This window comes from Quercus robur, chromosome 8 (assembly GCF_932294415.1).
Source record: "Quercus robur chromosome 8, dhQueRobu3.1, whole genome shotgun sequence".
Lineage (NCBI taxonomy): Eukaryota > Viridiplantae > Streptophyta > Magnoliopsida > Fagales > Fagaceae > Quercus > Quercus robur.
The window spans coordinates 59,025,163-59,053,154 of record NC_065541.1 but is presented as its reverse complement, the minus strand read 5'-3'; the positions used below and the strand labels follow the sequence as shown (position 1 = coordinate 59,053,154).

Here is a 27,992-nt window from a genome sequence, read left to right as displayed (position 1 = left end):
GAAGAAGAAAGTGAATGAGAAATAGTCTTTTAAAGATTGTTCATTAATCTCCCAACCACTAGTATAACCATGTGTGAGAATGACAAAACATCTGAAAGAAAGTTTCATGATGTCCCGAAGGAAAAAAAAGTTTTAGGTACAATAACCATGGCTAAGTGCAAACCATAAAAATTAATTTCTTTTCCTTCCGCAAAAAAAAAAAAAAAAGAAAAAAAAAAAGAAGGAAAGTTGTGTGGTTAATTTGCACCTAGCCATGATTGCATTAGGTGTGAGTCCTCGATGTTTTAGTTTCTATGTGGTCTGTAATGATACAAGGGTTGCTGCCTGTCACGTTTTCGTACTTTGCCGACACTGAGGGAAATCCTTCTGCTTAACTAAACATAATTAGGTCAATTTTTTAACTTTTTTTTAATATAAATTTTTTTTTTTTAAGAGTTTCAACCTATACCGTCTGCTCTAATAATAACTATTTATCATTAGACTAAGATACTAATCGGCTTGTGATGTAGGCGGAATTAATTGAACCCCGAATCTCTTATTCAACCATCATAAATTTTATCAGTTGAGCTACCAGAAACCTATTTTTTATTATAATTAACTTAGGCACATTGAGGCAATAGTGGTCCAATATGAGGAAAAAGGCAAAGAAGTAACTGGACCAAAAAAATTTGAGTGTGGTCCTTAGAAATTTTTGGAATGGCGATTGTTGCTTGATGACATAACCAGAGAGACCCACTTATTTCCTAATGACTAAGCAGACCGCCTTATGAAGTTCACATATAAGTTAAAAATAAGCCCCACAGTTTAATAAGCAGTTTCAGATTAATACAATTCCATATGAGATAAAATAAATAAAATTTAATAAAAACCAGCTCACGTACGTGTGACAATCAAAAATGGTTGAGAAATTAGTTTTACTTTTATCTTGATAAATATAACCAATTTTTTATTTTCCTACAATGTCATTATCTTCTTTATGTGTTAGTCTTGTGCCTATTGATGATGTGGTTCGCAAATTTTCATGATGGGCAATTAGTACCCTCACTCAAATTCCTAAAACTTTTAGATTTGCTCAATACATCTAAATAATTTTAGAATTTACTAGTATAATATACCCATTGTATTCACATCTTAATTAATGTTAGGTTTTTAGTATTATTTGGCTCATTATTCTCCACAACATTTGCTTGTAATAATTTCAAGTTTATTTGCCCTATAATGAATTTTTGAATGCAACTCGTTTTATTGGAAAGCAGACATTCAAAACTTCAAAAAAAAAAAAAAAGTAAATATTTGTTTATGGCCTTATTAAAAATACTAAATTTTCCCTTTCTTATTTTTCATTGTCCATAAAATTCTTCCTACCAACTATGCCATTAGAGCCTTCGTTCATAAAATTCCTCGTACCAAACATACCATTAGAGTTCACACTCATTGGGGGCAAATAATCCTATCTCATTCTTCAATTTTTTTTTTCCTTTTTTGGGCATCTGCCACAATTAATCGTGCCTCGTACCCACTATCAAATTGACTCTGGGTTTAGCTTCTCCGAAAGTAAGCGAAAGAAAAAGACGTCGAGGATAAGAGCTTAAATGTGAACCTCTTGATTCCTTGACATCAATGTGGATGTAGTTTCTGTAGTTTTCAAGTTACAGTCTACGCAGAAAAATATGTCAAAGCCAAGTTCCCACATGTAGTTTGGAAGTTGTGAAAACAAGTTATCTTTACATATAGCGGGCCAGCTTTTTTTTCATAGATAGCGGGTCAGATTTTTTTTCATAGATAGCGGGTCAGCTTTTTGAGGTTGATTAAATGATGACAATTTTTATTCAATGAATTTTTTTTTTTTTTTTTAAAGAAGAGACAACCTGTTAATTAATGCACCGTCAAAGAAGTACATGACAATTTCATGTGGTCTTTTCTTTATTGTTTTATAACTAGAATTATAGTCATCATGTACGTAAGAAAGACGAAACTATTTATGATTTTATTCTTTCTAAGAGAAAAAAAAAATGTATGTGATGCTGATTGTGACACGCATGTGCCCTATCAATTTAAAGAATTCATACTGATCCTTATAAAGGTCGAAAAGCCAAACAAGTTTATAGGACTCACAAAGTCGATGATCACATGGGTTATTCTAAGAAAATTTATGAGCCCCTCAATATCGTGGATTGACTTTCACTTTGTTAGAACTTAGATTCGATTTATATATGATTGGATATAGTTTTCTCGTTAATTTTCTTAGGAATTTTTGAGCAATTATGACTTGCAACTTGCAAGATTATTGTAGGACTTACGGCTTTAATTTGATGGGTGGCAAAAATTGTCATAAAATATTGAATACTTACTTTAAATACTCAAATTTTATTAAAAATCTGATCAATGTAAATTAATCATTTGTATTGTTTTGTATAACATACTTGCTTGTATACCTTTATTCTTTTTTTGAGATTAATTTTACTTACTTGAAAATTTCAGCATCTCGAATACTTGCTTGTCTTGTATGCATTAGCTACAATGAGCATTAGTATTGAAAGGAAAACCAAAAACACAAAAACAAAAACATACTAGTGGCATTTCTCTATGATGAAAGTGAGAATATATGATTAGAATCTCCATTCATATTTGAGAAGATTCATTCAAGCAGTAGCTGTAATGGGAACAAGGAGACTATTATCTTTGAAAACGGCTAGCCCCTATTTTAATTAACATTTATTACTTTATATCCAAGTCCTGCTGACAATTAATTAATTAATTGAAAGATACATATTGGGTAACTTTCAGTTTTAATTATGCTTATAACTACTCATTCACTTCACTTTTATCAAAGCCGACAGCAAGTTGCTTTTTTAATTCATATCTGTCTGACTCTTTCAAATTGTTTTCACCTGACCTTCTAGGAAGGAGATCGAAGAAGAAAACGAAGTAGAATTCAAAAAAAGTTGAAAGTAACTAATAAGTAATTGAGCACTGGTAATGGGAAACAGCTTCATGAAAGACTTGACTTTGTACGAGTAAAATGCAGGTTTGGTTGAGACTTTGAATCTAAATAGTCTCGTCAGTTGATCATGACTGATCTTGAGTATGGTCTAGAGACTTCTTTTCTGGTTCAATATCCATATCTATGGCCTCTTTGACGGGTGCATGCTTGCATTGCATGTATACATATCAATGTGTATGCAAAGAATAAGAGCGAAAATGACTTTGTGTGTATATGCAACTGGCATGAATATGCGTGACTTCTTGTTCCGTACTAAATACTTCTCAATATCTTTTTGAAAGTTTAAAATGGACTCTCTAATTTCCTTGTCCGATTGTGATCAACAAAAGCTTCCTTGCAGAATACAGTAGAGTTTTATCAGCATTTCCAAGTAGGTGTGAGTGTAAATTTCTACGACAAAAATCTCCAAAAATCTCCAACCGTAAAACATGAGTATCCTTTATTTAAAGTGATGTCGGAGACACATTATTTTTTACAACCATTGACATGACTTTTTTTTATTAGAATTGTGTTACTTTCACTTAGGTTTACCAGTAGCTCACTTTTAATATTATGCACATGCAATTGTAGAAAAAAAAAATGTAAAAAACCATTGTGTCCCTCAACTTATTTGATTAGTTTGGTAGAAACACAATTAGCATAATAATTTTTAGAGGAATAATGTTATGAAGTATGAACACAAAATATTTAACAACTCTTCACAAGTCAAGTTTTGATTAGAATAATATCATCCTCGTGTAGGCCACTACTAATATCATTTTTTAGTAGCACCAATTAAAAAATGACATTTCGACAATTTTGAAAAAAAAAATTATGAAAAATTGTATTCCCAAGACATGTTGTAAATTCTAACAACGTATTAGAAATAATAATTAATTTAATTTAATTACCCACTAGAAATAACCCATCATAGAATCAATCAACTCATTCACTCAAATAGTTTGAAAGTTTGAAGCATGCAATTGCAAGCAATACTTGTGCCACTGCCTTGGTCAAAATAACCTACACTGTAATATTTGTAAGAATCTCATCAACACATACTCGTGAGTTAAACTCCTATTTATATTTAGTGTTATTAATTACATGCATGTTCAATAACTTGTCAGATGTCAGTCTAACACTAAATGCACCCTCAGAGAACGATTGGAAGTTGTTGAAAAACGTGTACTCAGAAGTATTGTGTATTTGTATCAATGTCATGACCTTTGGCTCATATCAGAATATTCTTCCTAGCAAGTTAACCATTGTCGTCCTTGCAAATCTAAAAAACCCCACAAACATTTTTCACGTTTATCACTGCAAGGTTTTGTGGTGGAAATTTTCTGCACCGTTATCCTAGACCGTTGCACTAGTCATTTTCCTCTTGTTCAAGGGGTTCCGTGTCTGACAGGGAAACTACGAAGGGGTTCCGTGTATCACAACCTATTGTTCCGGATTAAACTTGGGTAGAGAGCCATTGCATCCAATACTCACCATCAAACCCTAAGCTTTAGGGTTAATTACAGTTTTTTTCACTTTGTGGTTAGGTTTGATTTCATGCTACCTACCCAAAAACTCTTTAAATCAATTTCTTCGAATCTATTAATTTGATATATTAACCACCAAACTCACTTTTTTTTGGTTAAGAGAATCAACCACACCTAACTCACCTTCGTTTTTTTAACGCTTTACTCATTACTATGGTGAAGTTGTTAGTTATGGTGAACTCTATGCATGTTCTACCGTACCGTTGGGTCCCAAATAAAATAATTTAATTTAATATGGGACCAAGTGTACTCTTGGAGGACTATGCTATTGGACCGACTGACGAGTATGAAACAGTTAACTGATGCCAAGTCAAATTCCACCTCAACTTTTGCTTCGTGCATAACAACCCGTAAAAAATAAAATTAATTAATAAATAATTTACCAAAAAAAAAAAAAAGTTAAGTCTAAGTAGTAATTTGACAATAAATCTTACATGTATTGACTATTGAGCTGACAGTTTGTAATTTGTGTGAACTTAAGTGATTGAATTGACAGACTGTAATTTGTGTGATATTAAATGATAATAGTGATAGTTTTATATGAAAATGATGTTAAGCTGACGGTTTCTAATTTGTGTGACATTATATGATAATACCGGTGGTTCTAGATGAGAATGATATTGAGCTGAAAGTCTCTAATTTGTATAATATTAAGTGATGATAATGGTGGTTCTAGATGAGAATGATGTTGCAATCAATTATATTATGCCAACTCAATAAATTGTGAAAAAAATTGTAAAATTTGTTGTGTCCGTAACATTACTAAAAAAAACATGTGATTCATGCTTGATATTTTTGGCCAAAACTTACTAAAATACGGCATTGTTAAAAAAAACTTTTTTTTTTTTTTTTTGAGAAACAAAAAAACATTTGCTTAAACAACACGATGATGTGCGGTTATTAGCATACATGTCTATATCATATATGCATTATATCCCCCTCAAAATATATATATATATATATATGCATTATATCATGTAGTCACACTACATCATTTTATTCAAGTGTTTCCATTAACAACTTTACACGTAAAGATAATGGGTTTATAAGTTATAACTTGAATTGTGGCGTTTTTTTAAATTGTAAGTTTTAATTTAAAACTTTTGAAAATATGAGGACTTAATTTGAAACTACAACAAAAACAATGAGTCTTAATACGTAACTTACGATTTATCTTTTATATATATATATATATATATATATAGTTATGTACTAGTGTAGTATACACGATGAACTATCAAATACTTACAAATTTTAAACTTCTTAAAACATTATTTGTAAACAATAGAATTTCATTAGTCGATTGTAATATTACTTGATTTAGTATAAGTTTAAGATAGCTTAAATCATTGGCTTTTTGACTTAAAAATTAAAGTATATCTCATATTATGTGATAATGTCAAGTGGATGTCTTTTACATTTGACTTTATACTTTAATTTCATTTTTCTTCTTATGTCATGTGGTACACTATAAGTACATTAAAATTATTAAAATGTTCCATTCTAAGTGAAAGCTTGTTGCCAAAATTTTCAAAAAGTTTAAAAATACCACTCCAATTATAATTATATTATTAAAATTTTTTAAAAATTCAAAGAAGCTTGTTGTTTCATTTTTATCATTTTAATAATATATACATTTTTGTACTGATAATGAAATTTGGGTCTTACACATGCTTTTATAACATGGTTCAACGTAAGTATTACACATCATCTTACGTGCCCAATTAATACATAAAAATTTAAAAATTGATTCATTATTTATTTCAAATTATTTTAATAAATATACTATAGTTTTTTTGTTTTTGTTTAGATAGTATAAAAAAAATTAGACCACGTCAGCCCATAGCAAGTTGGTCCTGGGAAAGCAATTCATTTTACACCTGAGCCCAATTCGGTCCAGTCCAATTCCTATGTCTTGCTCAAAAAACCCAAAAGTCAAAACCAAATGAGTCTGGACTCAATTAATAACATGTTCGGCTCAGCCAGCCCAATATCTTGGACCCAGACCCAAATAAAAATTAGCCCAACCCAAACATAGTCCAAAGTGTGATGAGGTTTTTTTTTTTTTTTTTTTTTTTTTTTTTGAGAATATTTTTAACACTCACACATATAGGGAGATAGAAGAAAATCTTAAAAAAAACTGATAATGGTATATATCCAAAAGGATTTAAAATATTATTAGGTTTTAATTTAAAACTTTTGAACATATGAGGTCTTAGTTTGAAACTACCATAAAACAATGGGGCTTAATACATAATTTATAATTAATCTTATATGTGCTAGTGTAGTATACGCAATGAACATATTCTTACAAATTTTAAACTTCTTGCAACATTATTTGTAAACAATGGAATTTTTTTTAGTCGATTATAACACTTTACTTGATTAAGTGTAAATTTAAGATAGCTTAAATTCATTAGCTTATTGACTTCAAAAATAAATTGTATCTTATATATGTAAGGCCGGCTCAAGAACTTTAGGGGTCTTAGGTGAAAATTTTAAGTGAATCTTATTTTTATATTTAAATATTAATTAAATAATATTTATTGAATTTTTTTATTTTTTATTTAAAATGTATTTGTGGGGCCCGATAGTTTATAGGCTAGGCCCACTTGCTCGTGGGGAGCCCACAAGCCCAAACTAAAAAAAGTTATGGCCCAAGCTTAAAAGTATAAGACCAAGAATGGTCCAGATTTGCAGCCGAGGTCGGTTTAGTCCTCGGTAAGCCTAAAGCTCCCTTGACAAAAGGGGTAAAAGAGAACTATAAGAACAAATCCATAAGAAGATCTAAAATATCTTAGGAAAGTTGTCCTTAATACCCTTCACTGATAAGACTTTACACCTAACAGAACCTGATTTTTATTCTTTATTAACCATCCCCAACAATTCTGGGATTAGATTGACGGGACAAATATCAGTCCTGGAAAAACTGACCTTACACGTGGACGAGGGACAACAAACGTATGCTAGTATAAAAGGAAAGGTAAACTAATTAGGAAGAGATCCCCATCTCCCTTCCTGGAAAAAACTCCAGGGATAAGAATGCCCGGATAATATATATACACCACCACGAAAAACTCATCGCCGGGTAACCGAAGAAAAACATTAAGTGCTCCTCGGACCTGATCCGAGGAGTCCAATCCATCAAGTTATAAAGCTGTGAGGCTTGGAAATCCAGGCTGAAGCCTTTCCTTATCTAAGTTCCTTAAAATCCGGTTTGGACCAACGCCCTGTGACCAAACGCTAGCCTTTCCAGCCCACTCTCTACAAATTTTATTGTGAGAGATCCTTCACGCGCGAGTCCAACGTCATTGTTGGGCCGTTTGAGAATCGTGTCCCTATAGTATTTTTCTTGCTTTTTGAGATGCAAAATTACTAAATTAGTTTTTGTATTTAAGTTCCGCTAACATTTCTTTTTCAATTAATAATATGGTTAATCCACTTAATTTTTCTTCTGATATAGTAAACTTTAAATAAGATTTTATTAATTTTAATTTTGAAAAACCTCTTTCTACGGGTGCAATTGTAACAGGAATTATTAGTAATATTCTATAAGCAATATATGCATTTTGAAAAAGGGGAAATTATTGGGTGGTCTGGGACTACAAGTCCAACAAGCTAATCTTGTAGTCCCAACCAATAACTTTAAGACAACTCACTAAATTTTGCTTACAAAAACGTTTATACCACATCAGCTAATTAAAGTTAAACCCCCACCCACCTTATTCCTTAACATCTGTTAACCCCGTCAAAATCTGAAGAGCAAATTCAAAATTTAGAATAGAATTGGGCGGGTTAGTGAAAATTTTCAATCTCAAAACTCAAAGCATTCAAATTTCATTTTTCATTGTTCATCAAAACTTTACAAACCTGCTCTGTCTCCAGTCCACCTCTACTCCTTCAGCTCTCAGATAACTCGCTTCAGGCTCAGGCTTGATGAGATCTCCATCCTTCTCTTGGGTTTAGCTCTCTCTCTCTACAATACTATTCCCCTTTTTTTAATTATTCCAAGACTTTGATTTCATGCAACAAACACAGCCTTTTTAGGGGTTTAAATTTTAAGTATTTCATGCAATTGATGTTTATAATTTATTGAATTTGTGTAAATCAAAGTTCAAATTGATAGGGCTTGGTTTATGCGAGCTTCCTCATGAAAGATTGCCTTTAAGGTGTTTGTGAAAATGCCTGTTTGCTTGACATTTCTCTATTGGCTTTATGCTTTTGCTTCTGCTAGGTGGGCTTGAATGGAAAAAAATATATATGAAGAAATGAGTCCATAGTTCATGTCACTAAGCCAAGTATTACCAATTTAGTTTTTATTTTCCACTTGTTGCTCTCATAGTTTCTTCAAAGAAGATCAATAAAACATGGTGTTTTTAGCTCTTATTTATTCAATATTCTGTAATTTAAGTGTTTTGTCATACGAATTTCTTGAGCTCCAACCAAAAAAATAAAGGTTCTTGGTTCTTTGAGCAATTTGCTTTGGCTCCCATTAATTGTTAATAGTTCTATCGTTTTTACTTCAATTTATCGTGAAGATGTAAAACTCCCATGCCCCCTTTTTTTCTTTTAGCATTGGCTTAAATTTTGCTGCCTGCATTTTTTCCTTTAGGTATTAGCTTAAGAATCCCTTCTTTTTGGCACATGTTTACAAATACTTAGGCCTAAAGACATTAGAGTGTAAGAGTATACTTCACTAGTTTTAGTTTTTGGCAAATTTACAAGCATAGGTAGCCACAGCGTTTATGCTTTGCAACTATTTTCAAGGAATGTGCTTTATATGCTTATTGCTCCACTGATTGCTTATTATTTGACTTCTCTAATTCAAGTTCCAATCAAATTGTTGGTTTATTCACTTGAAACCAAAGGAACATATAGAATATTTGCAAGTAAATAGAGGTTCGGCTTCTTGGATATTACTATACTAATTGAAATTTGTTTTTCAAAGTTGCAAGATGATAGAGCTCCAACTAAGCCACATTGCTAATAAAAGTTTTTGTAGCATTCATGATGGATTGAAGTCATGTATCTTGAAGTTATTGAGACAAATTTTTAGTTTTACTAAAGTTTTAGATTTGATACATGTTAACTTCTTTTTAGTTTGAAACAAGTGACATATCATGTACATACTTTTATAATGTGGCTTATAGAGATCATAATAGCTCATTGTTGTGCTTGAGAAAGCAGTTCTTCCCTAACCCTTTTTTTTAGGTGATTGGAATTCAAGTTTTAAGCCATTTGTTGAATAAACAAAATTTTTCATCTAAGATTTTTCTGTTCAAATAATGATGCCTAGAGAAACCAAGCACTAACGGTGAGTTTGATTCAGTTTTTTGAAAAAGTGTTTTTTAAAAAAAATAGAGTTTTCAAAAAGTACATAATGAAAAAGTGTTTTTTCAAAAAACTGAGTGTTTAATAAAAACTGTTAAAAAGTGTTTTTTGAAAAAGTTAAGTGTTTGGCTAGTACTTATAAAAGTGGCAATTTGAGGGATAAATTACCAAAAATGACAATGTATATATAAGGGAATTTATTTCATACTTAAATCAACTACTTCATATACTTACTAAATAATAATAATAAATATATATTATTGGTATTATTTTAATAATGTTTGGGCAATTTTTCTTTTTTAGTGTTATAATTATTTGTTATTACCATTAATGACTTCTTATCAATATTAATTAAATCTAAATAATTTTCATCATCATAAAGCACAAAATGAAAATGTAAAAATATGATAAAATACACACCAATAATCCAAGTTTAAATTGTACTACATAAAAATGTAAAAAGATATAAAATACATACCAATAACCCAAGTTTAAATTGTACAACATAAAAATGTAAAAAGATAATAAAATACATACTAATAACTCAAGTTTAAATTGTACTACATGATATTATAAATAAAATAAAATAAAATAAAAAAAGACAACTATTAATTATTATCCCCCCAAATGGAATTAGCAATGGAATCACGAAGAACCACCATTGTAAGGTCTATTAAAGATCTTGAGTTCTGCTCATAACTGCTACCTGCTTCACTATTATGTTCTCTTCTAGAAATTGAATCTCGATTAGCATTTATGAAGCCCCTATCATCCCTATCATTTAGTCTAACAAAATTATGAAGAGCTATAGTAGCAGATACAATAAGTATTTGGATATGGAATGGAAAAGATGACATGTTTCTGATAATTCTCCATTTATTCTTCCACACACCAAACGTGCGCTCAATCACACATTGAAGAGATGAGTGAGCATGTTTAAATTTTTCATGTCTAGTTCTAGGGCTTCCACCTCTCCTTCGAAATTCCTGAAGATGGTAAGATATCCTCTTGTATGGTGCCAAATAGCCTTTCATCATTGGGAATCCAGAGTCAACTACATAATATTTCCCTATAAATAAAATAAATAAATAAAATCAATTGTATTAACACACACACAATATATCATTATAATGAACAATTGATTAACCAATTACAAACCTAGTGGTGGGTGCGGAAAGTTGTTACTTTGTTTACGAATAGTATCAAGAAAAATGGAGGTGTCGTGTGTTGCACCTTCCTATCCACGCAAAACAAATGTGAATAACACATTAAAGTCACATGCAGCCATCACATGCAGCCATCACATTTTGGGTTGAATATCCCTTTCTTCCAAAGTATGGAATGGATTTCTCAGTAGCTACAACCGCTATCACATGTGTGCCATCAATCGCATCGATACAATCCTAATAAAAACATTAATAGTTTTCAGTTCCACATGCATTGTATTATCTTATAGACAATAGCACTTATTCAAATATACAATAATACACATACTTGGAAATGTGGCCAATAAATTGGATGGTCTTGTAATTGGGTTGGAACTTCACTAAAAGTTGGATCCAAAGGCTTTACATATGCAGCTGCAAAGCGAGCACCCAATAGAGTGATCATCTTCTCAAAATGTTTACTTATGGTTTCACCCGAATGTTGAAATATTTCTTGAACCATTCAATTACATGTTCCATGACCAAGTATCAGTAAATAGATTGCCACTGACTCTTCTAACCTTATATTCCTTGAATGTTGAAGTCCATAGTCATGTCGTAAAACTTGACACAAATTATAAAACACCTCCTTTTTCATTCTAAACATGTTGTAACACAATTTCTCATTACCTTCCATACAACGTCTCACCCAAGCCCACCCTGTTTGTTCAGAATCATAACAAGGAGTCTTATTAATGTACTTATTGAAATATGTCACAACTGCTTCACATGTAACTACCACAAGTTGGTAAAATTCCTCATCAGAATCATTGTTACTATCATCATCATCAGAATCACTGTGACTATCATCGTCACTGTCACTACTCTCACCATCATCATCATCATTGTTATCACCATCATTATTATTGTCAGCATTGTTATAATTGCTATCATTCAAGTCACCACCATCATGATCATCACAGTAATTTCTGTAATCCTCATCCATTAATAGTTTCATATAATAGCCACTCTCATGAGTACCATTATAATCATCCATATTGGTTTAGTCTATACAACAAAGTAACAAATAATCAACCATTGCTAATACTACTTTAATATAAATCAACATAATAATCAACAAAGTAACAAAAGGCAACAATAGGACCAAGTATAAGTTACTCTATAGATGCAAACTTCATGAGTCTTAAGAAATCAAAATGAATTTGTTTAGACAGTCCAGTATAAGTTACTCTATATTCACATTCACATTGTAGATAGATGATATCCTAACTATATATTCTTGTAATACCAATATGCCATATAGGCGTTTCTTGTACATCAAACAATTCAGAACATCAAGTACATAACCAACCACTTGACTGGAAACACGTTGCATACCAAGACAATTCAGAACATCAAGTATATAACACTTTAATGAAAATTTCAAATGTGTTTACATTACACATATATTAGTCCAAAACTAATACTAAATATCACATAACTTAGTTTAAAGTTAATACAACATAGCTAATACAACATAAAGCTAATATTAATCCTAAGCTAATACAAAATAAAGTTAATATTAGCCCTAAGCTAATACAGAGTACCACATAAGGTTGGTCACTTATTTAACATCCAAATCAGTCCTTGTAGCCTCTCCAACCGTGACTCTGGCTCCTTGAAAGTTAGGAACATCTCCCTACGTGACCTTTTCAGTAAAACATAGGAAGCTTGAACCACAAACGTACTTTCCACTCCAAGAAGTGCTCTCACAATTTCCATGACATTATCAATTGAACTTGGTGACTCTCGAGAAGTACCTTTAGACTTATTCTGACATACATTTATTAATTGACTAATATGATCGTCCAACATTACAGCTCCTCCTATCTTCTTTTTCTTCTTGATGGTATTGATTCACTAGTTCACTTTTGTACTGAATTACGTGATTGACTAGTATGTCCTTGCTGCAAACTATCAATATCTAAACTTATGTCACATTGATTATCCTTAAATTCAGAGCTACCAGATGAATCACCAACACCCTCCTATGGCATTATTAGAGGGAGTGTATTTGAAGAAGGGGTCCATGCAGCTACTCTAGTTGCTACAACATCCCTAAACATTCTATCAAGTTGTTCTAGATTTTGTGGACCTTTCTCTCGAAATTTTGTCGCTTTGGGTAATTCCTACGAAATGTAATTGTTATTTCACTCATTACAATAATAATAAAAAAAAAAACTATCTCCAACTAACTACATATTAATAAATTACTCAACTCACCTTCAACTTCCGGTCTCACCAATCATCACTAGCATCAATCATTCCCTTCACTGCATCACAACCTAAACCCGTGTCAAGATTCTTCAATGTTTCCCACACTCTCCAATCACCTTTTAATACATCCCACCTACTTTTTAATTGGTCCTTATCATAATTTGGACCGGTCTCATCACAAAACTTGGTCACCAAATTGATCCAACATTTGGTACTAAAGGCAACACCTTTTGTTCTATTTCCGGCTTCAATTTGATTCACACAAAGGTTACAAAAAGTCGTTGCCCACTTTGGATTATCCCATAATGCTCTAGCCTTTTTTGCCTCGGGATTGGAAGTGGTGTTTTTACCCATCTATAGAGTTAAGCAACCATAAGAAATGCAAAAAAATAGAGTTCATAATATTCCAATCTAGTGAACTAGTTACAAACATGATCTAATGTTAGGAGTGTGTAGGTGTATATGTGTGTGGGGTGTTGATGGGGAGTGCATGTGATGTTGATGAGGCACAGCTGCCCCATCAGCTGCACACGCATGCCCCATATACACCTACACACTCCTAACATTAAGATTTGACACACTAACATGTATTTGCATTCTCAATATAAAAACATATATGCTCCATGACACATTTTTGACACATATTCGAATTGCAGAATTTCACAATGCCACTCACACCACCAGTAAATACAGATTTCATTATATGTTAAGGGTCACATAAAAAACATTTCATAGACATATTTGACTAGAGGATGCATATATGGGAAATTGATTGTATACAATATGTTAAGAGGACTAGAATAAACATTCCATTGTATTATTGTATACAATTAATTTCCCACAATGCTTCTCTGTTTTCTACAAAGTATGGAGAATGCATAGCTAGAAACTATGTAAAAAAGTAAAGTTGGACCCTCTGGAATTCCAAAGGAAAATTAAGGCTGCTATGGCAAGTTTTGCCCAAAGAAAAGAAAAGAAAGAATAACAAAGAAAGCTTAAAAGTATATCAGATAAAGTGCTACCAACTGTGAATTTAGTTAGTTGCTTAGGATTTTGTCTATGGTAACTTATTAGACAATTCAATCAACATCTTTGCCCTTAGTTAAACCCAACTAAAATACCCAACATCTGTACTGCCCCACAGGAACTAAAATACCCAATTCCAATTCCAAAGAAGTCAAACTTGAAACGAAAAATAAATACCCAATTCCAAAGAAGACCCAAATCATGCTAAACTTAAAAAATCAGATCTCAATCCAAAGTGACTTAAACAGAGAAAGGGGGGTTGGAAGTAAAATACCCAATTCTGATTTTTTGTCAAATATCACATAACTTAGAAAAACAAAGCATCCACAAAAGAAAAAAAAATACAAAGCATGTACCCACAAATTTTTTCGGTACACGGCAAGAGAACAAATAGATCATTAGCAAGAACAAAGCATGCAAGATTTGAATTTTTTTTTTTATAGGTAAAAAAAAAAAAATCAAATCAGTGTTGGTACCTAGTGGTTTTTGGTAGCAGATTAGTGTTACTTGGTGTTTTGTTAATCAAAACTCTACCTTTAAAATGTATTTATCATATTTGATTAGACATAAATAAAATAAAATAAAAATACAGAAAAATGCGCGTTGAAGAAGACAAAGAAAGAAGAAGAAGAGGAAGAAGATGAGAGGCGTGACAAAAGGCAAGAGAGACTTTTACCACGGAGAGGCCTGTAGCAGCATGGAGAGTGCAGAGCAGAGAGAAGAGATGAGAGGCATGAGTGAGCTTCAGGGCAAAGGGCAGAGCAGGGAAATGAGATGAGAGGAATGAGAAACAGGCGTGAGAATTGAGGACATAAGCGTGATTTATTGAAGGGTAATTTGGTAATTGCCTGAAGAGTCTAATGGATAGTTGATCAACGTGCATGGACTTTTTCTAAAATGGACCTCCAGAGCTCCTTTATGGTTTGTGCGTTCTTAGCCTTGGCCCAAAACACAACTTTTTCCAAAAAGTTGCATTTTATATCTCACCAAACGAGCTTTGTGGTTCAACTTTCTTCAAAACAGGCTTTTTGGGTTGAAAACGTTGAAACAAACAAGCACTAAATGCCATATACTTCCACTTTTACAAGAGAAATCAGGAAAGAAATGCAGCAAAGTTGCTCCATGAGTTCCAAATAATAGAAACTTTAATGAGGCCTTCATCAATCTCTTCCCCACTTTTCTCAAGTTAGTCACAGAATATGGTCCCAAAGCAAAAGATGACATAAAAAGATATATCATCTCTTAATGCAAGTCTTGAATGGAAACCATAGAGGGGTTTACTACCAAAAATCTTGTTAGCTAATCATATAAGAACCTCTTATATTTTTCTTTTTCTTTTTTAATAATCAAAGAACCTCTTATCACTCATACAAAAGTTGCAAAAGAATCTCAAAATGAGTCCATTCAAGGTTCATTTTTTCAACAAAGAAAGCAATCTCCAAATAAGATACTAGTTCTGTAAAAATTTTAAGCAAATAAAATCTTTGTTCAATTTCTCAAGGTAGCATGCACAACTACATCGTATACAACCTTTCCTTTCTTGACTTTTCAATTTGGATGGGCTTCTTTGACTGACGCAACTATTATGTCTCCCAATCTTGCATCTTTCTTCCCCTTTAAAGCTTGTATGCACATCACCTTTGTTGCCCCCAAGTTGTCCACAACTTTGAGAGTGGTCCTTATTTGAATGAAAGACCTTTGTTGTTGTAGAATTGTTAAGAAAACTGAGGCAAAATCCAGAGGAGATAAAACCAATGTACCTTTAAATATTGATTTGGCAAAATGGATTAAACCTTGGTAAAAATAAAGTGCCTTTTTTTACAATGAGGTATCAGATTATCAGGGCTTCTTTTAATCTTTCGAATAAAATGTAGGCACTAGGTAATATTTATAACATCCCTATAGCCTTCTAAGGGAGATGGCTAAAACAACTCTTCCTTTCAAGATAGAGTAGACATTTAGATACAGCCTAACATTATTTAGCTACACTTGGGTCAAATGTAATAGGAAACGAATGTTCATTGGCATTCTCGTTGTGTAGGAGTGGAGACTTCAACATCATATGCATGCTCTTAAGCAAAAAAAACTAGACTTGTTTTATAACCAGAACTTCTGCACATAATAGAGGCAGGCATCATCTTAATCAATCGGCATCCTCTAAATTAATCAACTAGAATCTTTTCAAATAAATCATTTATTCTGTACCTCATTTTAAATTATGATGAAATCATAAATATATGAGCCATTTGTTTAGAAAGCATATTAGGTTATAGCCATTTCTAAATTCTTGCTAAAGGTTATAACAGTAACTTAGATATCTACCTCTAATTCTTACCAACTTCAAAGTTTCTTGGATACTAATTCCTTCCATTGAAGCCAATTCAATTAAGCATAATTAGTTTCAAAAGCATACAATTGAGTCCCATGAATGGAATTTAGCTTTGGCTAAATCACTGAGTCTATTCAACCCAGTCTTGAATGAGGCAAACCAATCATAAGTAAGACTTAGCTCTCTTATTGGTGTCGAATAATATAAATAATGCAAGCACAAAGACTAGAACTTGATCTAACCTGGCTTTGAGCCTTAATACTTACATTCTCAATCTCACTAAAAATTTTAACAACATCAAGACTCGACACCCATTTCTGAGCTTAAGCTCATTTGCACACCAAATTCAAACAAAGTTCATTAAAACCTCACATTTATCTGGAAAAAATCTATCAGCCTAATAATGTTAGTACCACTGAAAAAATTCTTAAGGTAAATTCACACAAATAATACTTTAACAACAAGCTCTTAGTTCTTCCCAAACATTAAATCAAGAACAACTACCAGGAAAAAAAAGAGCTTAACAACCTGTGAAGAAGCATTTCAATCAATTGCACTCACATATATCATATCAATAAAACCCATATGAACTGGATGACTAATGATGAGGATAAAAGGAGAGAGCCTCAGACTGACGGTGTTATGATGTCTTCCATAAGTAAAATAGACGGAGTGATAGCTGACGGTTATAGCTGATGGCCTCCAATATTGACGGTTTCACCAAGTGACGCCCAAAAAGCTGAAGGAGATACATTGAGGCTGACGGACCGAGCATAAAGTCGACTTGCTTCCCACATTATAAGTCAAGAGTTGACTTATTTCCCACGCTAGAGAATATTCAAAAGGACTCCTATAAGGAAAGGATCCCGAAAAATACGCCCAAAGGGACTCCTATAAGGAGAAGACTTCTACTCCAAGGAAAAAAAGGATGACCCTTGCTACTATAAAAACCTTAGCACCCTCGTTACCCAAGGTACGCATAATTTTACCCTCTCTAGCACTCTAGAGCAGTGAGAATAGTTCTAACTTGACCTTCGGAGGGTATTTGGCCGGTACCATACCGGTGCTCTCTGCTAGGTTATTCCTTTTCGTTGTGCAGGTGCTATTTGCAATCATACGAGGAGCGTGTGACTCATTGGTGGTATTGTTTTCAGTATCATCAGTTGGCGCCGTCTGTGGGAAGCGCTTTAACACGTTCTCGCTTCCAAGACGAAAAGAGTTACATGGTACTCACTCGCTCAATGGCGACCACCAACGACGTTCAACAAGAAGAAACCCCTACAACTGCGCTTGAAAGACAGGTGAGGACGCTCACCGCCGCCGTGGAGCGCCTCACAAAACAAAACCACGACCTAGAAGAGCAACTGAGACAGAAAGATGCAGCTCCCAACAACAAAGGAGCAGATCAAGAAGGAACCAGGGCCGACAGGAGAAACCAGGAAGGACCCCAGGCCAGCAACGCCCCGAGCAAACCAGAACGACAGAACACGAGCATTCCCTCCCTCGCGGAAACCACTCCGCCACTTGTTCTCGCGGAGATGCAAGCCATGAAGGAACAAATGGAGGTTATGATGAATGCTCTCAAGGGACGAGTATCGAGCGACCTTGACGACCTTGTCAACCGAACTGACTCGCCGTTCACCGCCACCGTCAACTCCTACCCTTTACCGAGTAAATTCCGCATGCCATAGATAGACAGTTATGACGGGGTCAAGGACCCACTGGACCACCTGGAGACCTTCAAAACCCTAATGCACTTGCAAGGAGTAGCGGACGCCATCATGTGTAGGGCCTTCCCTACAACGCTGAAGGGCGCAGCAAGAATTTGGTTCAGTCGACTGGCACCGAACTCCATCAGCACCTTCAAAGAACTCAGCGCTCAGTTTACCGCACACTTTATTGGGGGCCATCGCTACAAGAGGTCTACGGCTTGCTTGATGAGTATGAAGCAGCGAGAAGACGAAACTTTAAGAGCCTACATCTCCCGCTTTAACAAAGAGGCACTCTCGATTGACGAAGCTGACGACAAGATACTTGTAGCGGCATTTACAAATGGCTTGAAGAAGGGCAAGTTTTTGTTTTCCCTATACAAAAACGACCCAAAAACCATGTCGGAAGTACTTTATCGCGCCACAAAGTATATGAATGCTGAAGATGCACTGTTAGCTCGAGAAGAGAGGCCTAAGAAGAGAGAGCGGCAGGAAGACAATCGGCAAGACCAAAGCCGAAAGAAGGCAAGAACTGCAGACCGAAGAGACGAAAGACGCCCTAAGCCCCTGGGGGGAAGGTTCACAAGTTTCACCCCGCTAACAGCCCCGATAGATCAAGTCCTTATGCAGATCAAGGACGAGGAGTCGCTGACATTCCCAGGAAAGCTGAAGAGTGACCCCAACAAACGCTCCCGAGATAAATACTGCCGGTTCCACCGCGACCACGACCACGACACAGCTGATTGCTATGACCTCAAGCAGCAGATTGAAGCCCTTATCAGACAAGGAAAGCTGCAGAGATTCGTCAGCAAGGATAGAGCGGATCCCCCCGCGCAAGACCAACACCCCCGACGGGATAATGAGCGACCGATGCCCCCAATTGGGGATATAAGGATGATCGTAGGAGGAATGACCGCCGTGGGGTCATCCAAGAAGGCCCGCAAGACCTATCTTCGGATGATACAAAGTGTTCAACTAACAGGAGCCGTGCCGAAGATAACAAGAAGAGAAGGTCCCGTAATCGGATTCTCGGAAGAAGACGCACGACGCCTTCACCATCCACATGATGACGCACTCGTCGTCAGCTTGCGTATAGGGGATTACAATATGCACCGGGTGCTCGTTGACAATGGCAGTTCAGCAGATATCTTATACTACACCACGTTCCAGCAGATGAAGATTGACAAGGGGCGACTGATCCCAACAAATGCCCCGCTTGTCGGCTTCAGCGGGAGCCAAGTATTCCCACTGGGCGCGGTCACCTTATCCGTAATTGTGGGTGATTACCCCCAACAGATAGCCAGGGACGTGACATTCTTGGTTGTTGATTGCTCATCAGCCTACAACGCTATCCTCGGGCGACCCACGCTCAACTCATGGAAGGCAGTAACCTCCACCTACCACCTGATGATTAAGTTCCCAACTGACTACGGAGTAGGGGAGCTGCGCGGGAGCCAGATGGCCGCGCGCGAATGTTACATAGCCATGGTGGAAATGAAGGATCAGGTTCAGACTTTAAGTATAGAAGAGCACCGGACGATAACGGAGCCGGTCGAGAAGCTAGAAGAAATACCCCTTGACAGTTCCGATCCTGGCCGAACGACCAAAATTGGAACGCTCGCTAACCCCACCATCCGTCAAGAGCTCATAACCTTCCTTAGACGCAATAGAGACGTATTCGCATGGGGTCATGAAGATATGCCAGGAATAGATCCTTCAATCATGGTGCATAAGTTGAATGTGTCGCCCGCCTTTTCACCCGTCAGACAAAAGAAGAGGGTGTTTGCTCCGGAGCGAGACCGAGCCATAGCAGAGGAAGTCAGAAAGCTACGGAAAGCAAGCTTCATCAGGGAAGTGTACTATCCCGACTGGTTAGCAAATGTAGTAATGGTGAAGAAAGCAAGCGGGAAATGGCGGATGTGTGTGGACTTCACCGACCTTAACAAAGCCTGCCTTAAGGATAGCTACCCCCTACCGAGGGTCGATGTCCTAGTAGACTCCACAGCCCGACACCAGTTGCTCAGCTTCATGGACGCTTTCTCGGGATACAACCAAATCCGAATGCACGAAGCCGACCAGGAGAAAACGTCGTTCATAACCAGCCAAGGCCTATTCTGTTACAAAGTCATGCCCTTCGGCCTGAAAAACGCAGGCGCAACGTACCAAAGGCTCATGAACAAAATGTTCGCGCAACAGATTGGGAGGAATGTCCAGGTCTACGTGGACAACATGCTAGTTAAGAGCCGGAGGGAGGAAGATCATCTAAGAGATCTCAAAGAAACATTTGATACACTCCGTTCCTACAATATGAAGCTCAACCCAGGGAAGTGCGCCTTTGGAGTAACGGCAGGAAAATTCTTAGGATTCATGGTGTCTCAAAGGGGAATCGAGGCGAACCCGGATAAGATCCGAGCCATTATGGAAATGACACCGCCAAGAAATGTAAAGGAGGTACAGAGACTAAATGGAAAAATAGCAGCACTAAACAGGTTCGTGTCGAGAGCAACGGACAAATGTTTGCCCTTCTTCCGAACATTGAAAAAATCCTTTGAATGGACCAACGAATGCCAGCAAGCGTTCGAAGAATTGAAGATTTACCTCTCCTCTCCACCATTGTTGAGCCCGTCGCAGCCGGGAGAAGAGCTTTTTCTCTATCTGGCCGTCTCCCCCGCAGCCGTTAGCGCAGCCTTGATCAGAGAAGAAGAAAGAGTGCAAAAACCCGTATACTACGCAAGCCGAGCGCTTCGCGGTGCCGAGGAAAGATACCCGCCGATGGAAAAACTTGCCTTCGCGTTGGTTACGGCAGCCCGAAAGCTCAAACCGTACTTCCAAGCTCATACGGTAAACGTCCTGACTGACAAGCCTTTAATGCGAGCAATGAGCAGCCCCGAGGCCGCGGGACGATTGGCATTATGGGCAATCGAGCTGAGCAAATTTGACATTCAGTATCGTCCGCGGACTACCATCAAGGGACAGGTTGTCGCCGACTTTATAGCTGAGTTCACCCATGACGAGGACCAGGGGGCAGCAGAGTCCCCTCAATGGAGCATACATACGGACGGATCATCCAACAGGCAAGCCGCGGGGGCCGGCATTGTGTTGCTATCGCCTGAAGGAGACACCATTGAATGTATGGTCCGTCTAAACTTTCCCGTCACTAACAATGAATCAGAATATGAGGCTCTGATAGCAGGACTCGACCTCGCCAAAGCAGCAGGAGCCACAAGGGTAGTCATCTACTGCGATTCACAAGTCATCACCAACCAGATAAATGGAGACTACGAGTGCAAGAGCGAAAAGATGAAAAAGTACCTTGATGAAGTAAGGGCAAGAGTGGGCGACCTAGAAGCCAAAATCATCCAAATTCCCAGAGAAGAAAACGAGCAAGCAGACCGTCTCGCGAAGGCCGCCTCAGCGGAACGAATGGTCGTCCCTGGTAATGTACTCTCCTTCGTACAGCTCTCCTTGCTAATAGATCTCAGTGACGTGCAGGAAATATGCTCCGACAGCAACTGGACAGCGCCGTTAGTCTCGTACCTAAAAAACGGGATCTTACCAAACGAGAAGGAAGCCGCGAGAAAACTTAAAGTCCAGGCAGCGAGGTTTGTCCTGATACAAGACGTCCTGTACAAAAGAGGTTTCTCACGACCATATCTAAGATGCTTGGGTACGGAAGAGGCAGACTACGTTATGAGAGAAGTGCATGAAGGAATCTGCGGAAACCACTCAGGATCCAGATCATTGGTACACAAGCTTGTGCGAGCAGGTTACCATTGGCCCACCATGCAGAGGGACGCCGAAACCTACGTCAGGGCCTGTGACAAATGCCAAAGGTTCGGCAACATTATTAGACAACCGACCGAAGAGCTGACCCCGATGACGGCCCCGTGGCCGTTCGCACAATGGGGATTAGACATTATGGGACCATTCCCTACAGCCGTACGACAGCTGAAATTCCTAGTAGTAGGCATTGACTATTTCACGAAATGGGTGGAAGCTGAAGTTTTGGCCACGATTACAGAGAAGAACGTACGGAGCTTCGTCTGGAGATGCATCATATGCCGGTTTGGCATTCCTAGGGTCTTTGTTTCGGACAACGGGAGGCAGTTCGACAACGACCATTTCCGGGATTTTTGCTCCCAGTTAGGAATAAAGAACCACTACTCCTCCCCCGCCCACCCTCAAGCTAATGGATAGGTCGAAGTCACAAACCGATCCTTGCTCAAGATCATCAAGACTCAGCTCGAGGGGGCGAAGGGTATATGGCCTGAAGAGTTGCCAAGTATACTATGGGCATACAGGACGACGGCAAGAACACCCACAGGAGAGACACCGTTCCGCCTGGCGTACGGAGGCGAAGCAGTCATCCCGGCCGAAGTCGGACTCGCAAGCTATAGGGTACACAACCATGATGAGAACAGAAACGATGAGGCTATGCGACTACAGCTCGACCTAGTGGATGAGATCAGGGCAGCAGCAGAACAAAGGCTCGCTAGGTACCAGAACCGCATGGTCAAATACTACAACTCTCGGGTTCGACACAGAGACTTCCAAGTTGGAGACCTTGTTCTTAGAAAGGTCATGGGCGCCGCTAGGGACCCAACCCAAGGGAAACTCGGCCCCAATTGAGAAGGTCCTTATCGAGTTTCGTCATGGCAGAGGAAAGGTACTTACCACCTAGAAACGTTGGAGGGACAGAAACTACCACACCCATGGAACACCGAGCACCTACGAAAATACTACCAATAGGAACGGCAGCATGAAGACCAACCTCTTTTCTATTTTCAGCAAATTATAGTTTTACTCCTCAGATTTATCGTTTACTTTAGTTTTTTTTGCAACAATACTTTTAGCCCAAGGGGCAGGATTTGGTTTTAATTACTTTTATTTAAATGCATGGCAATAAGAGGAGTTTTATTCAGAAATTGCTAAAGTGTATTTTTTCGACGGTCCACTAAGTTTGCAAATGACTAAGTCCATAACACACGGACTAAAGAAGAAGCCGACGGACAAAAGAAGATGTCAAAAGACATCAAGGCTAAATGGCCAAGAAAACAACGGTCCGAAAAGGCTAAAACTAAAGAGCTGACGGTCCGGTAGATGAAGCTATCATCTTGTGGACCAAGACTTTAAAACTGACGGACAAAAGAAGATGTCAAAAGACATCAAGGCTAAATGGCCAAGAAAACAACGGTCCGAAAAGGCTAAAACTAAAAAGCCGACGGTCCAATAGATGAAGCTATCATCTTGTGGACCAAGACTTAAAAACTGACGGATTAATGAATATGTCAAAAGACATCAAGGCTAATGACCAAAGATGGTCCAGAAAAGCTAAAGCTAAAAAACCGACGGTCATCAAGTAGACCATGCCTAAGAAGCTAACGGACCAGCAGAACAAGGTCAAGGCCAAGTGCATGACGGACCGAAAAAAGCCAACGCTATAGATCTGACGGTCCAATAAATAAAAATATTAAGGGACTTATAAGATCGACGGTCAAAATGTGGACGATCTGACCAAAGAATGAGGCTGCTTACAAGCGAGCTTCTCTAACCAACAAGCCTGTAAAGATGACGAACTAATCAAAAAGGCTAAAAAGCAAAAGAAATTACGGTCTCATTAAAATTAAGTCAACCAAGTAATAAAAATAATACAAGTGTTCAAGCTGACGGATAACAAGCACCATATAAAAATAAAAAGCCCAACAAACATAAGGGCATTTAAAAACATTGTTCGAAAATTACAATTAATAGCAAAGATTAAAGGGCAGGAGCATCTTTGGAGAGCCCGTCGGTTTTATCCTTGGCAACTTGATCTGAAGATTTGGCAGGGGTAGGGACGGCAGGCTGGGCTAAAACAACCCCAGCATCATTAAGCAAAAAATCCAAACTGAGGGGTTCGTCATCTTTGTCAGCAGCAGGAGTCATCGGCACGGAGGTATCCATGGTGATTCTAGACAGATCCAGCTCCGGATAAGCTGACGCTACCTGCTTCAGACAATCATCGAAACCTGTGCCATAGTAGTCAGCACAGGAATCAATGAAGGACTGAGTTGTCTTAAATTTTTCAACTGCGTTAGTCCCAGCCGTCACCACTTGCGCACGCAAAGACGAAACCTCATCCTCAAGTTTCTTCTGCTCGCCCTCTGCTTCTCCTAACTTCTCCCTCACGTCATTCAGATCTGTGTTTAAGAGACGGACGGCCTCCTTGTATTGCGCCTGCTGATCCATCAGGGTGGAATTGTGCCTCCTCACCCGAGAGATGACGCCTTCTTTGGCCACGCATCGGTCTTGAAGTGCTTTAACACGAACCAAGGCCTGAAGAAAACACAACCGTCAGCTATCAAGCAAGGTAAAGATCAAATTAATCAAAGTAGGAAGCATACCCGTGCAATATCAAAGAAGGCTGACGCCCCCAAGTCATCCGTCCCAAGCTGAGCACAAGGATCCAGATCCATCTGTTTGATAAGAGATTCCAGCCCCTCGACAGCGTAATCCTTGTGAGTCAGCAAGCAACGGGGCCCCTCAATGATGGGACCGGAGGAAGTCATCACTCCTTTCCCAGCACCGTGACTAGACTTGGGGGGCGACTTCTGGCAAGACACGTCCGTGGGTGTGATGGCCACCTTCTTAGAAGGAGGATCATCCTTCCCGTCAGACTTCCTCTTGATTGAGCCCTTCAAAGAGGAATAAGGAGTTGACGCTCCTTCTTTGCCCTTGGCTTTGTCTTCTTCCTTCTTACGGGCAGCAGCGGCCTTCACCCTTTGCTTCGCAGCCTCCATCTCTGCACAAAGAAAGCTGACGGATAAGTAAGCTGACGGATGAGTAATAGCAGACGGATTAAATAATGCATTTACTTACGTTTTCTTGAAAATTCTTCCAACTTCCGAGCTTCGACCGTCGGCTCAGGACCACCACAATACAAATGTAGAGTGTCTAGGGTTATCAAATCCCTACACCTACGTTGCTCAAGTGGGATGGTGAGTATCTGACAGATGAATTCCCTTTGTTCGTCAAACACCTCCGGACGAGCGATGGCTGAAACAAAAGGAAACAGACGGTGTTAAAAGAGACGGTGAAAGTTCCATGGAAAATAAAAAGCGACGGTAAAAAGAAAGAGACGGGGGCAACCTGACTCCCTAATATAAGCCCATGTGTTATCAAAATAACCCCCGGGCAACGTGTCCCATTCATCCGGACGGCACACCCAGTCCGTCCCTTTAACAAAGAAAAATTTGTTCTTCCAATTCCTATTCGAATCCGGCATATCAAACACTAATCTTAAGCTCTTTTCACGGGGTGCAAAATGATATGTCCCCTTGGCGGATACTTTATGCTGAGGTCTGTAACAGTAAAAGAACTCGTCAAGCGAAAGTTGACGGTTCCCCCCACTCAAGCGACCCCAAAGGACTTCAGCACCAATAAAGATCCTCCAGGCATTCGGAGAGATCTGGCTGACGGACAATCCTAAGAAATCCGCCAGCCGACGATGTAAAGCCGTCAGTGGAAGTCTAAGGCTAGCTGCGAACATGGCATCGTACATCCCCACATCAGCCGTCCTCCCTGTATAACACTTCTCATTCTTTTTAGGGAGACGGAAAGGAATGTGATCTGGGATTTGGAAACGAATACACAACTCAGAAAAAACTCTGTTGCTCATCTTTGGGAGAAATTTATTGACGGCCCACTCCTCTGGAAGGATGAAGGGACGATTACCTCCAGAACTCCCCGAAGTTCCCTCACTGGACTCTTCGTCACCCTCATCCTCACTACCGTCACTACCACCTCTATCTCCGTCGCTATCGATCTCCTCGTCACCTTCCTCCCAGTTACCGTCATCAACAACTTCCTCATCGATCCCCTGGACCTCAACCTCACTTAACACTTTTTCCCTAATTCCCTCGACACGGTCTTCTACGTCAATACTAAGGGATTGGGCTGACGTTTCTTTTCCTGACGACTCAGAAAAGCCGTCGGACTCTTGAACTGAGCCAAAAACTTCGTCGTAGCCCGCTCTGTCGCGGACTGACGACTGATCACTCGACGTGTCACTTGACATCTGACTACCTACAAGTGACGGATACACCCTAAGTCCCTAGACTGACGTTCTTAATAAAAAATTCTTTGGGCAAAAGTAAAAATAAAAAGAGAAGCAAAGAGAAGGGAAGAGGAACTTACAGGTGAAATAGATCTTGAATAAGTGAAACAACCTTAAGAATGACGGTATTGGTGAAAGTTGACGGAACGAATCGTTAGTAAGAGCGACGGTTTCTCTCTTGAAAGATCTGCGAGGTTGAAATAGCGAAATGAAGCAGTAAGGCGTGATATTTATATAGGGGGAAAACGCACGAAACGCGAGGCGACGCCCGTGCCCAGAAACAAGGCCAACTACTGCGCGCCACGTGACCTTGCATTAAATAGCTCGCGGCCCGAGGAATCATTCGTAATTCTTTTTTAGAAATAACTCCACATGCTGACGGTTTTTTAGCGTCGAACATATAGAGTAGGGGGCAACTGATGAGGATAAAAGGAGAGAGCCTCAGACTGACAGTGTTATGATGTCTTCCATAAGTAAAATAGACGGAGTGATAGCTGACAGTTATAGCTGATGGCCTCCAATATTGACGGTTTCACCAAGTGACGCCCAAAAAGCTGAAGGAGATACATTGAGGCTGACGGACCGAGCATAAAGTCGACTTGCTTCCCACGTTATAAGTCAAGAGTTGACTTATTTCCCACGCTAGAGAATATTCAAAAGGACTCCTATAAGGAAAGGATCCCAAAAAATACGCCCAAAGGGACTCCTATAAGGAAAAGACTTCTACTCCAAGGAAAAAAAGGATGACCCTTGCTACTATAAAAACCTTAGCACCCTCGTTACCCAAGGTACGCATAATTTTACCCTCTCTAGCACTCTAGAACAGTAAGAATAGTTCTAACTTGACATTCGGAGGGTATTTGGCCGGTACCACACCGGTGCTCTCTGCTAGGTTATTCCTTTTCGTTGTGCAGGTGCTATTTGCGATCATACGAGGAGCGTGTGACTCATTGGTGGTATTGTTTTCAGTATCATCAACTAAAATCAACATTAATAATAAAATAAAATTTAAAAAAAAAAAAAGAGGATGACTAAAATCAACATTAAAACAAACCAAAGCATCAAAAGGCACAATGTAAGAAGCTATGGGCCAAAAATTGAAGCTTTAAGGAAGCAATAGAAGTAGAATCACATGCCTTTAGACCATTTCAAAGCAAACCCAGAAGCCATTTTCATGCTTATCTATTGTTCCCTGTGAATATGAGATTATATGACCATCAAAAGCATTCAATTAAATGATGGCTCATTGAAAGAACAAAAAAAAATGACAAATTAACAATAACCCAAGTGACCAAACAACCATAAGAACAAATCCAAAGAGAATAAGGAGATGGGACACGCACTTCAAGTAGATTGAATTGAAACAAAGCATACCCTTTTGCTACACAAGAGTGAGAGAGGGGGGAAATTCTTAGCTTGTTGACCTTGGAGATCTCATCTAGCTTGGGTCTGAAGCAAGTGATCTAAGAGCTGAAGGAGAAGAGGTAGACTGGAGACACAGAGCAGGTTCTTGGAGTTTTGATGCACAGTGAAAAATGAAATTCGAAAGC

General features: G+C 38.1%; 1 protein-coding gene across 1 annotated transcript; it reads right to left on the bottom strand.

Annotated features, from left to right (window-relative positions):
* Positions 1-11,529: 11,529 nt before the first annotated feature.
* On the bottom strand, positions 11,530-12,063 carry LOC126696545 (uncharacterized). The gene has a single exon (XM_050393264.1). The coding sequence runs from the start codon at positions 12,061-12,063 to the stop codon at positions 11,530-11,532; it is 534 nt and encodes a 177-aa protein (XP_050249221.1).
* Positions 12,064-27,992: the final 15,929 nt, after the last annotated feature.

Coding starts and splice junctions, on each gene's coding strand:
- LOC126696545 (XM_050393264.1), bottom strand. CDS start 12,063: ATGGATGATTATAATGGTACTCATGAGAGTGGCTATTATATGAAACTA.